Source organism: Phoenix dactylifera, unplaced genomic scaffold, assembly GCF_009389715.1.
Source record: "Phoenix dactylifera cultivar Barhee BC4 unplaced genomic scaffold, palm_55x_up_171113_PBpolish2nd_filt_p 000240F, whole genome shotgun sequence".
Taxonomy (NCBI): domain Eukaryota; kingdom Viridiplantae; phylum Streptophyta; class Magnoliopsida; order Arecales; family Arecaceae; genus Phoenix; species Phoenix dactylifera.
In genome coordinates, this window is record NW_024067737.1 from 98,134 (window position 1) to 111,354 (window position 13,221).

At 40.5% G+C, this 13,221-nt stretch overlaps 1 protein-coding gene across 4 annotated transcripts in view; it reads right to left on the minus strand.

Moving 5' to 3' along the window:
- Positions 1–11,219, minus strand: part of LOC103719138 (BTB/POZ domain-containing protein At1g04390) — a 30,283-nt gene extending 19,064 nt beyond the window's left edge. For 2 of the 4 annotated variants that reach the window (XM_039117524.1, XM_008808240.4), the window contains exon 1: positions 2,348–2,474. Coding sequence is in view for 1 of the 4 variants with exons in the window: in XM_008808238.4 (XP_008806460.2) it covers positions 2,348–2,474; positions 10,871–10,974 (231 nt within the window). In the remaining 3 variants the exon portion in view is untranslated. Of the gene's footprint in view, positions 1–2,347; positions 2,475–10,870 lie in introns of those variants that run through there. The other 2 variants (XR_005507643.1, XM_008808238.4) reach the window with 2 other exon arrangements.
- Between the last annotated feature and the right edge of the window lie 2,002 nt (positions 11,220–13,221).

Sequence of the window (13,221 nt, forward strand, 5' to 3'; positions counted from 1 at the left end):
CTCCTCCACAATGGTCCTGGCCTTATGTACTTTCATATTGGAAATTCTGTTCCCGATCACAAATCTTGCGGGATTATCCAACAGGCCCTACAGTGAATAGATGAATCTGTCGGGTCAGTAAGTTATTACATATTTTGAAGGATCTTAGAATCCGCAAACTTTCTAATAGAGCTTCAGCTATTGAGTATTGACAGACTTGGATGGATTGGTGCACAGAGCACTATAATGCTCCTTTAGCAATGACCATTGGACCAGCCCTTCCTGGAAGAATTCTCTCTTCAGCATGAAGCTTAGTTTTTGTTTGTTCCCAGGATCGGTCAGTCCAGGCAGTCAATCCATGCTAGTTAAGTTATTCGTGGATGGAATCTTCCAGTAATGAATGAATAGTAGAATTTTTCCTTTTTTCCTTGACTTTTTTGGTGGGGGATCCAAAAATCTTTATTTTGTATATATATATTTTGCTATTGGAAATTCGATACTGTGCTGGCCCAAGCAGCAACACTAGAGAGCAAAGACAATATATTTACAGAAACACGCTTTATAGTTTATTTTTAAGCAAGAAGCATCAAAAATTGATCTAATCACAAATATACAAGAAATATCTCAAAACTGACCGATAAACAAAATAAGAGTCATAAAGGCAAGCGAAATCCATATGCTCGTGCATGGAATATTGGAGAGGTGCTGATAGAGAGAGTAAACAATAGTGACACCCCAAGGTGAATACAATAGCAATATTGAAAATTTGAAATCTTGATCTCATTTAAGAATAGATGAATTTGTTGACAATCTCGTGTAACTAATATGCTTCCAAACAGAATAATATCTCTAATATTATCTGTACTATTATAACATTGATTTCTTGGCATGGGAAAAAACATGTCCAGGTCAGGATTTCTAGAGATACAATTTCTCTTTATGGGAGGATTTTTCCTTTTGTGCCCTTCAAAAGTATGAAATTTGCATCTTTACATCCCTGTCATTTTCCTTTCATTTTTGTCATACTACCTTAGTTTGGCCAGGTTAAAAATAACTTGTCATCGACTACATTATCCTCAATTTTTATTAATTCTTTACACTTCAAGGTTAATATATGAATTTGGTGTTCAATTTCTATATGAAAGAGCATATCTGCAAAAATCATTGAAAGGATAAAATGATAATATAGCACTCATTTGGAGGACATCATCTAGTAGCAGAGGTGTACATGAAACCATAAGATTTTGGAAGGACAACCATGCAAGTTTCAGACTTTTGGGAAGTTATTTTAGTACTTATCACTTTTGAAGGGTATGCATGCATAAACACTTTTTTCTATCAAATACTGATGTTTTAGCTTCTGCTTCCTCATTGCCTATAAAGGCTCAGCTACTTTTCTCTTATAGACTCTCCCATCTATTCCTGCCTATTTAAAGGAGGGGGTTTAAAGAAAAGTGTTTTTTTGAAAGGCGTACATGTAAATATTCTCTCTCTCTCTCCCTAAGATGTCACTTTAGCCTCTGCTTCTTTGATCCTTGTTAAGGCACATCTTCTCTTCTATCTCCACCTATTTAAGAGGGGAAAGAGGAGGAGAGGGAGGGTGCACTAGCCACAAGAGGGACAGCCTCCATCAAGTTAAATAAATTATAGAAATATATTTAAATCAGATGGTAGATCACAGTTATACATGATTCCTCACATGTGCATTGCACATACGCAATGCTACTCTGGACATGTCAACCTTAAACATAAAGTATAGAACTGTAAACAATCAAAGTTTATGAACATCTACTGGCCATCATACAACTTGAAAATGACTTTCATCATGAGGTGGTGAAATTCATGATTGAGGCACTTTGCTAGAAAGAGACCTACAGAAAACCTGAAAGAGGAGACTGAAACTTACCATATCGTATCCATAGTTTCAGCTTAAGAAACCAGGAACAACCCAGTTAGATTCCCTTGTAATTGGAAAAACTAAGGATGCAGAACTATAAACCTCTCGCAGTTTTTCATCCAATCTTTGGGAATTTACCACATACAACACTGATATATGAATCATAGTGCATTCTACATGTCAACCTAGTATAACAAAACATCATAAAATTTGGCAAAAACGAAAGCTAGTGCACCCGGAATATGTATACAGATACATATAGATGTACATGTACACATACATATATATGTATATGTATATAAATATAGACACACACAATACATATATATGCTTTATCTTCATATAAACAACAATCCAATAGCACAAGCTGGAAACAGAACTGCAATTGCACATTTGGATAACAGTAGCCAAAAGCATTCTTCTTCTTCCCTCTCTAACAGAAAATTACTTTCATAAAGAGGACAGGAATACCTTTGTAAGAGGATGCTGTAGTAGAGAGAAAGACAAACAATTGATAAATGCAGTCATTGTTTTAAGAGCATGTGCCTGAATTTCAGCATCCGTACACTTCCATTTCTTCAATTTGTTGCCATAAGATCTGCCACATGAAAAAATATGTATACACTCTAAAGTTAGAAAAACTGCAAAAGAAATCATCTAACATAAAAATCCAATTCCGAGAATGTGAAATAAAGTTGGAGTGATGTCACATTGATTCAATTTTTTATCACAAAATGTCATGTACCAAAATGTCAAAAGCTTCCTTCTTAAATTTTACTTTTGAATCGCTTGAACTTACTACTGGAACCAGAGGGACGGGTAGCAATTGGCCTCTGTAAATTTATAGATTGCCTTATGTTCTTTGCCAGATCTGGTCAAGATTTACCACTGACAATCTGGCATTTTTTCTTGGGCTTGCCTCTTTTTACAGTTTTCCACGGAGGCACACTCCTTAAGTTGGTTTTCCATGACCCTATGAACCAAAATCAGTGTAACAGCATCCACAACTATTTTTCCTATACCTAACCTTATCCGACCCTCAGTTCACTATCTAATGCCATCTCAAGTACAACTAATGCAACCCAAGATGGAGCCATACCTATATAATCTTTGCATCCTTTCTACCAAAATACAAGTCATGAAAGGAGCCAAATCCTCTCTTTTTCCTTCTCTCTACCCATGCACAACCCACTTTTAGAGTTTAAATCAGTCATAAAGTCTCTCTCTCTCTCTCTGACACAAAAGTTGGACCCAACAATTCTTTAGTACTCGATCTCTAAAACTTCTTCAAGTCTGAATCAGGCATCGTTTCCATGCTTTCTGATTTATCATAGGACAATACCCAGACACAGTTTCAAGGAAATATGTATACAATGAAGGCCCTATATCTTAATGGTTGCACAATATGTTAACATAGACTTAGAGCATGAGCATTGGGTGCAGGTACATGTCAATGTGGCACGTCATTGTGTTTAGGTTTTCTATTCTCTAAATTCCTCTTGCAGACTCATAACCAGATAACTTTACCATGTCTAAGTGGTGCTGCAGGTATTCTGAGTAAGTTGAAGGACCTAATTAACAAAGGTTGGACCTCTCTTCTGTTTTAAACTGTTTTTTAAGTATTAGATATGTGATAGTTGTTTTGTCATGTCTGAAATGACTGGTGGCATGCCCACCATTATTCTCAACAGTAATAATGATAACAATAATAATAGTAGTAATAACAACAACAATCCAATCAAGTTTTGTACGACTCATTTTGAAATGCCCACTCAGCTTGCAAATTATAAATCATAAGAGGAAAAGTTAATAGAAAGAGCATGGTAGCATGTAGAAAAGTGATCAAATTTTCATTGCCAAACTACGCTACAGGATGAGAAAGATCCTTAGCAAATTTGGGGTTAATGACCCTAGAAGTAAGGGATTTGATGGTAATTCATTAACTAGTACAATGGGGCTTTGTCTCAGGATTGATCTTGTTTTGGTTCCTGCTCAGCATAGGAAATGCATGAAGGAAATACAAAGTTTAGGAATGTTAAATAATTAAGCATAGAGATTGTATTAACTGCTAGTTGAGATTTCATAAAAATATAGGGCTTGCTAAATCCTTCCAAAAGCATGGCACAGATTGGGATCAGACTTGTTCTTTCAAAGTTTAAGGCACCAAGATTATTATGGGTAAACACTACAGTTTTTTGCATTGTTTCTTATCCAAACTTGTAGCTAGTTAGTTCTTCCATGTTACTTTACATTTAGTTGTATTTTTTGGCAATTTTTGTGCAGTCAATATGTGTCATTTTGTATTAATGGAATTTGATCTCATGGTTGCCGTACAAGTCCACTTTGAGCCTTAAGCTATATTTCAAAGTAACCCTAAAAGACAAATGTGAGAAACTACCCCAAGCAACCCGTAAGACATGGTTAGAAGTATCACTCAGTGATGGTAGAAACACTGGATACCTCGACTTCAGACCAAACCGACCTCGACAGCCTCGGTATAGACTGAGGTAAACAACTTCGGCCCCAGCTGAGAAGCCCGCCAACCGACGTGAACTTCGTATCCGACTGAAGAGTCAATCGACAAGGACTGATAGTCCTGGCAACTGACCGTCGTGACGAGTGACCGTTGTGGAAACTCTGCATTTGGCGCACAGTCAGTATCGTACGCCGCCCACGCCGAAGCCGTACTACTGATCGCTGCCTGATGACTAGTGCACATCAAGTCAATGCAGGTAACGACAAAATCGACTCTCCTCCCGGGAGACCTCAGGTATGCGATATCATACAATATCAATCACAGAGAACAATCCACTGCTAAAATTTCTCTCTTCCATAATGTTGCCTCTCTATTCTGACTTAGGCATCGAAGGATCCTCTGCCGAAAATTCTTCGGCAAGCGGACTTCTTGCACGCCATCCCCGGAGTAAGCCAGCTCCAGCGCACCTCGGCCACTCCATTCAGCTCGGTTCCCGCCAAGCTTAATGTCATTCCGGGCTGTGATCCAACCTCAATCTGAATTCAGCGGCAACATATTAGTGCTAGAGGAAGGACGCCCCCAGTTACGTTGTTTCCAAGGGAGAGATCATCAGCATGAGGTTGTGAGGAGCATGCATTGCGTCTCATGCCTCGCAACGCTGCGCTCCATCTCCCAAGGGTTGTTCCGAAGCCCAAAATCAACTCCGCCGAAATAATCTGCCATGCAGGTGAACAATGAGCAATTCAACTTGCTCATTCAGCAAATATAGGTGCTCACCACGGCAATTTAGGGCCTGCAGTAGGCAACGGCATGACCGAAACCAATCCGGCCAAAATTCGATCAGCCTAGCCACCACTCTCAGTCGCCAACGCATCACATGCCCCTATTCAGCCACCACTCTTGGGGCAGAGACTCAAAACAGTCTCGTCAAAGTCGACGCACCCGACCGAACAATCCTTGTCGGGATGGAAAATGGCATACTCCAAGCCTCTATTCTGGCAATAACTCTATTCAGAGCCTTTCATCTCCTTGCCACGCGGAGCCCCCGCCTCAACAAGGTGTGACCTCAATAGGAGAATTGAGAAGATGGGCCAACAAATTAAGGCCCTCAGCGGACAAGTTCCAAGGGCAAACAACAACCTCAACTTCTCCTCAGAACCCCCTTCTACTAGCAAATCATGAAGGAACCAATCCCATCTTAGATCAAAATGTCCTAAGTAGAGCCATATGATGGCACTTCGAATCCTCTGGATCACCTAGAGAGCTTTAAAGCGCTCATGATGCTGCACAGAGCCACCGGCAAAAATCGAGCAAAAGAAGTACATCGAGCTCGGTTCATCCGAGCGAAAAGAAGAAAAAAGACAAAGGGTGTGACTTCATTCCTCGCCTTCCCCGCCTTCGCCGCGGGACTTCATTCCTCGCCTTCTCCACCTTAGCCGCCGCGACCTCACCCTCCTCGCCGCCGCTGACCTCGCCCTCCTCACCACCATCTCCGCTTCCACTAGCCTCGTTGCCTTCGCCGTCTTCGTCACTTGCTTCACCAAAGTTAGGTTGAAGGCCAGAGAAGTCCACCTCGGGCAAGAGTTGCTAGGCCCAAGCTCGGCATTCCTCAAAGCTCGTCGCAAAGACGTCGATCGCGTTCTCCTCGTACTCGTCATTGCACTGGTTCGAGGAGCAGTATTCCTCGACTGCCTTAGCAACCCTCTACTATGCTTGGAGGACAAGCTCCTTGGCCTCAGCGAACTTCTTCTTGGCTCGAGCAATATACTCTCTTGCCTCGTTGGCTTTCCACTAGGCCTGGACTAGCTTCACAGAAAAGCTCTGTGGCCCTCTACTCAACGGCTTTGAAGGCCTCCCTAGTGGTGGACAGTTGGCTCTCCTTTATTTTTGCCTGGGTCCTCGCAGTTGAGGCATGGGCTTCGCCAACTCAATCTTGTCTTCGGCAGCCTTGACCCTCTCCTCGGCCTACTAGGCCTGCTCCTCGGCAGCCTCCGCACTCTCCTTGACCAGATGGGCCAGCTCCTCGACAACCTCCCACCTTGCCTGGAGCTCCGAGCCACGCTTCGTGAGCGTCATGATTGACTCATACATATAGTTGATCTCGCAAGCATACTGAAAAGAGAAAAAAAGGGTTGGTTGCCGAAGTGAACATAATGAATATTTGTAAGTCAGAAGCTTACCCGGATGACCGAGGCGAAAGCCCCGTTGAATAGCTCGTCGATATTGACGGAGTGCATGAGATCCCTGTTAGTTCGAAGTTGCATGGCTCGGACCATCTCCTTCGCCACCTTGGGGGTCATCAAAGCCGAATCTGGTTCTGGGACTAACCACCTCGGGACGTAGATCCTTTAGGTGAAGGGCAGAACTAAGGGGCCCTGCTCAACTGGAGCGAACGAGCTCGGTCTGACCAAGCAAAGGCAAGGGCTCTGGGGGCAACCGACATGAAGGCGTGGCGGTGGCACGGGGTTGTGCCAGGACGACCTCCTCCAAAGAGGCCAAGCTGATCGGCGGTACAATCTCAACCTCGGCGTCAATCTCCACATTCTCCCCCCAAGGTACGGGCACCTCAAGGGAGACCTCGAGGACCAAGGCCTCGGCAGGAACTTCGAGTGGTGGCCTCAACAGCAGGGACCGAGGCCTCCACAGCAACCTTAGCAGTGATTTCGGTAGCAGGGGCTGACGAGGACTCCCCTTTGGACTTCTTCCTTTGGGGGGCTTCGCCTTCAAATGCCGCGGCCGCCCTCTTCCGCATCTTCTTGCGGATCACAGCCATGTCAATCATCATCGCTACAACAGCAGCAAAATTGAGGATGAGGTCAGAAAAGAATAGAACAAAGTGAAAAGATAGAAAAAATTCAGGAGAAGCTTATTCTGAGGGTCGGCCAAGCTCAGACCGACATTGATCGGCATCTCCTCAAACAACTCCTGCAGGGCAGGAATCTCGAATCGATACTGGAGAAGTTTGTCTCCAAGGCTCCTTGATCGTTGCTAGACAACCTAGGGGCGATTCAAATTTCTCCTAGATGTCCTCCATACGGTTTCAAACAGCCATAGCTGCTCGAAAGAGACAAAGAAGAACCTCCCTTTCTATCCATGGATGGAAGAGGGAGTACCTCGAATCAACTGGTGTCCTTTCAAAAGAGAAATGTACCACCAGTTGTTGTCCTGAGGATGCCGCTTCAAAGTGAAGCATCCTTGGAAAAGCGAAACCGAGGCGGGAATGTTCCAAAGAAGGCAGAGGGAGAGAAAGCCGACAAGGATCCGCCAGAAGTTCGAGACCAGTTGGGTCAGAACGAGGTAGTAGACCCTCAGCAATTGGACGAAAAAGGAGGGAAGGGGAACTCTCAACCCGGCCCTCAAAGTCTCCTCGTACAGGCCGAGCCGAGAAGGAGGTATGGTAACCCGGTCACTAGGACTGGCGAGCTCGAAGACAACTCGGGAGGAATGAAGTGTTGGGCTCAGGCGATGTCCATTTCCCCTTATGTGAGGGCGGACACCCTGTAGTTCGGGCCCGATCGGACCTCAAGCTCAACCAGAAGCGATGGCTGCCGAGCTTGAGAAGAATGGCCTGACGACCAACTTCTCTCTGATGCACTGACCCTAACTTCACTCATGTAGAAATCACAGAGAAACAAAGAAGGAAGATGAAGAAAGAAGGATAAAAAATAAGGCAAAAGAAAGAGGCCGAGCAGCCAAGGAATGGGTATCCACCGAAAATGGCGAAACACGTTGGACGTCGATATCGAAAAAATGGAACTTTGTCGAAGCACCGCCCAGAAGTCTGGACACTTGAGCACTCAAGCAAAAAAACAAATGAAGCAATAAGCATAAAATGAAGGGAGGGGCCATCCTTATATAGGGGCGCAGACGGCCCTGATCGAACCACCGGTTTGGCTACCAAGGCAGATTGAGCCACGTGTCAGCTCAAGGTACGGTGCAAGCGATTCACCAAAATCGCTGCAGTAATAAGCCTCAAGATAGCCCTCCATTAATGGAGCCTCGGGATGTCCTAAATATGGTGACGCTTCGAGAAGACGGATCGACGCATTTATTGCCCCCTAACAAAGATTCTGTCCTCGATTGAGGTGACAACGTGATTTCTGTCGCCACCTCAACTTCGAACCAAACTGACCTCGACAGCGTCGGTACAATCCGAGGTAGACAACTTCGGCCTCAACCGAGAAGCCAGCCAACCAAGGTGCTCCAACTGAGGAACTAATCAACACGCGCCGACAAGAACTGATAGCACTGGCAACCGACCGTCGTGACAACGACGAGTCGTTGTGGCAGCTCTACATTCGGCACGCGGTCAGTACCATACGCTGCCCATGCCAAAGCTGTGCTAATGACCGCTGCCTGGTGATTGGTGCACATCATGCCGACCAAGATAACGACAAAATCGACTTCTCTATGTGAAGGGACAGTCCGAAAGACCTCAGATATGTGATATTATGCAATATCAATCACAGAGAACCACCCTCTGCTGAAATTTTTTGCTTCTATACTATTGCCTCTCTATTCTGACTTAGGCATCGGAGGATTTTTCATCGAAAACTCTCCGACAAGTAGACTTCTTGCAGGCCATCTCCAGAGGAAGCCAGCTCCAGTGCACCACGGCCACTCCATTCAGCTCGATTCCCGCGAACCTCAAAGTCATTCCGAGTTGTGCTCCGACCTCGGTCCGGATTCAGCGGCAAAAACTCCAAAGTTAAAAATAAAACTGGCCCAGGCTCAATTTGAAACTAGGGACAGTTTCAAAGTTCTAGACAAAGTTGGTATATAGTGCCAACTGTAATGTGTATATAGGTTGAATGATTTTATTATTTAAATTTTTTGATTCTTTAATTATTTGGAAGCATTTTATTTTGACTAAACTTAAACGGTTTTGAAAACATTTGGAATCACCGTTACATTAATTTCTGAAGAGATTAAGGATAAATAATTTATTTTGACATGGGTTGCCTATACTAGAACTTAAAATTCATAAAAAGAAATTTGAGAGAGATGAGTAAATATTTCAGAATAACATTTTTATTTCATAAACATTTTATTACCATATATTGAACTCTCAATCATATAGAACACTCAAAATATGTCTTTCTGAGGAAACAACCAAAATATTGCATATGAGGGTCTTACATAGTCTAATATATATTGATAAGATATCAAAAACATTAATCTTGACCAGCATTCTTTTTCTTCATTATATTAGTTTTTTTTTGCTTTAGTTGTACTTCTGAATTTGTTTATTTTTTGCAACCAAATAACCAGAACTAGAGAGAAACCACCAAAACTGCTACACTTGCCAAAACCAAAACTTATTTGGTCTAGCCAAAACCTATTTTGAAGTTGAGTTTTCAAACCTTAGTCTAGATAATAAAACTTAACATCCATTCAAACAGCATAACTGAGCCAAGTTCATTAAGGCATAAGCATCAAAGTGAGTTATATATAAGCTAAAAGAAAGGACAAAGAAACTTATGTGGGCATAAGATTACATAAACTAAAAATAAACAAGGACAGATGCAACATTATTTCCTATGAAAGCAACCTGTTAAACTTTTGAAGTGCAAGATATGGAATACGGCATAAATATTACATAATACAGATATACTGGCACAAGAAATCTTGAAAAATAGAACATATTGTGCCAAAGACGCATTGTATCTACCAATACATATATATTCTTTTTACACATATTAAATAAAGCATAGCAAGTTTTCATTACAACATAAACCATACTCCATACAATAATATCAAATCCACAAACTCTACCATTTACTTGTTATTCAAATCAATAAATCAAAAGCCATGCTCCATACAGTAATGCTAAAATTAATGATCCATCATCGAAAGGTCAAGCCCTCTCCTCTTATCTTCAAAGGTATCCACAAAGTATTCAGATGTATACAGGACGCATCCGAAGTCATTTTTTAATTTCAAGAATACGATAACCAAAGATTTGTAATGTACTGTAGCCATATCCAGCAAGTATCAAAATCCGATACACCATGCACAAGGCATGAAATTTAAAGTACTTGTAGTTCTTAGGTTTAAACCAATTATACTTATTAGATTTTTTTCGATATTATAGAAGGATGGTGACAGAAATATTCTAAGATGCAAGAAAGCCCATTCAATACCTGACTCTCACAAGATGCAATCAACCTACAAGATGATAAGTTACCCCAATTTCATATCAGCAGGTTATCCTTAGAAAAGATTATTTTCTTCACGTTAAATTCTTACAGCAAGATATCAAAAACGGATTTATGAGGACATTACTAAGCTAAGCAATCTAACAATCTCAAAAATACCTATAATTTTAATCCATGATAATGAGGGGCTATTCAAAACCCAGTATCCACAGGATGAAATCACTCGAGCGCAAAATTATCCAGATTTAGAAGATCAAGACGAATATATTGTGTGTCTGAAATGAGGGTTTAGATGGAGGAATTCGGAAGAAAAGGGGAAGTTCAGCAAAGAAAGTGCATGAAAAGGAGACAAGCGCATACTTGATTCCGAGGGAGAGAGCCTCGTGAAGGCGTCGTTGGAGGGTGAGTATGTGATCGCTGAGCTCGCGTTTCTTTCCCTTCCCGGGCTTCGAAGAGGAACCCATGTGCCTCCACAAGCGAAGAGAGAGAAGGGAGGATTATTACGACGTCCTGTAGGGCGGTCACAGCCCGGCCCCCTAATTGGGTCCGCCGGTGAGGCAGCGCCGCTCCCCTTCCAACTAAGCGGCGGCTCCAATTTTTTTTTTTTTTTGTTTTATTCACCGCGTGCGCACGCCGACCCCACCGCCTCGAACCTTCTCTCTCCATCCCGTCTCCTCTACCCCCTCTCTTTCTCGGCTTCGGTTTGTATCTTTCGCCCGAAAGAATTTTTGCTCTTTGATCTTCCTTTACAGTACCAATCGTTGGATCTCGTTTTGCATATATTTTAAAGAAATCCAATCTCTTTTCTCTACTATCCCTATTCATTCTCTCACATGCGTACATTTTTTTAAAGTTTTTTTTATGTAAATACTTCAAAATATACAGAATTATATGGATTTTTTCATAAAATTACTATTTACATTTATATCTTCATAAAAAACTTATTTTGTATATATACTTTTCTTTTTCTTTCTTTTTTATATATGTATCCATACCATCTAACGTTGTTAAAAAAAATGATTTAAATTTGAAATGACTGAAATATTCTTACAGGTAGATGCACAAAAAGAAAATTTTATAAGGATAGACATGTAAATAACAACTTGACAATAATATTCATGCAATTATGCATATTTTAGGGGGTATACACTTAAAAAATCCATTAAAAAAAATTTAGTAAAGATAATTCGGTTGTTCTTAATAAAAAAAAGGTGAGAAAAAAATTAATATTCTTATACCACATGATTTTGTGTTAATATGAACTCTTATAGAATGAATTATATTACTTTTATAAAATTCTCACCTCAAAAACAAACAACAACTCAATATTTATAAATCACTAAAAAATATTTCACTAATCTATGCATCTATAATTAATTTAAATTTGATATACTTCAATCTTTTAAAAATAATGAAGAATATATAGATGTCATATATTCAATAATGATAATGATATCAAAATTAAATAGAAAATAATATTATCGAAATGATCATCTAATATTCCAATTTGACCGGATCATGATCTTAAAAAAAAAAATTAACAATCTAGCTCAATCCTTTTTTGACTTGTCAATTCAACTGAATCATAATAGATTTAGTAAGTTCCAGCCGAGTTCTAATCTTTTATTAATAATTTTTTTAAATGCATACCCTTTTAAATATGAGAAATTGCATGAATACTCTCGTAAAGTTGCTATTTGTTTATATACCCTTATGACTTTTTTTGCATATCTATCTGTAAGGATATTTCAGTTATTTTAGTTTTAAGCCGTTTATTTTTTAATGGTATAGGTACATTTACAAAAAAAAGGATATAAATGCAAATAGTAATTTTATGAGGGTATTTATGTAATTTTATATATGTAGGAGGGTATATATGCAAAAAATTCTTTTTTTATATATGGAAAGGTAGGATTTACTCTATAGATCTAGCATCTGAAAGCTACCGCATGCCTTATCTTTGTGAAGCTACCATTTGCCCCACTAAAATGGGTCGATAGAATAAATTACAAGGACAAAAATATGTTTTTCTATCCAAAAAAAAGAAAAATAGAAGAAAAAGAGTATGTTTTAGGCAAGTTTTGGGCAGAATTGGACGTTCTAAATAATTAACGGTCCAAACCTAGCCTGATCATTTAGACCAACTTTGAGCACAAGGTCGTGCCCGATCAAGAGTACAATTTTTTTCCTAGTAGAATAAGGAGCTTTTGAGCTATATTAGTAATAAACAAATAATAGTTACAAAACCAAGATATACAATAGCCTATTTCTAAAAATAGAAGTCAGCATTATTTGTACAAGATAGGCTAGTGGAGTGAAGGATATCGGTGTAACAACTAAACATAGGGTAATGAGAGGAACAAAAACCCAGCTGAGAAGTAAAATACAAGTACGAAGATGTGATTGACTCATAAGACTGTTGGAAAACCGTGCATGCTGTAGAAAAATAAAATCACAGCGGAAGATGCATGCACGGTTGTTCATCTCATGAACAAAACAAAAATCGTTCATAAATAGTTAAGATTAATTCGTTAGAGGAAAGATCGTATCTTTACCTTGTGCGGGTAGATTTTCACCGCAATCTGATGATTGTGGTTATCTTGAAAGGGTTCGATTGAAGCCGCACATATGTCCGGCCTCTACGGTTATCCACACGAGGAAAAGGACCGATCCAAGCGTCTAGATCTCACTGGGGTGCTAGCTCCCTTGCA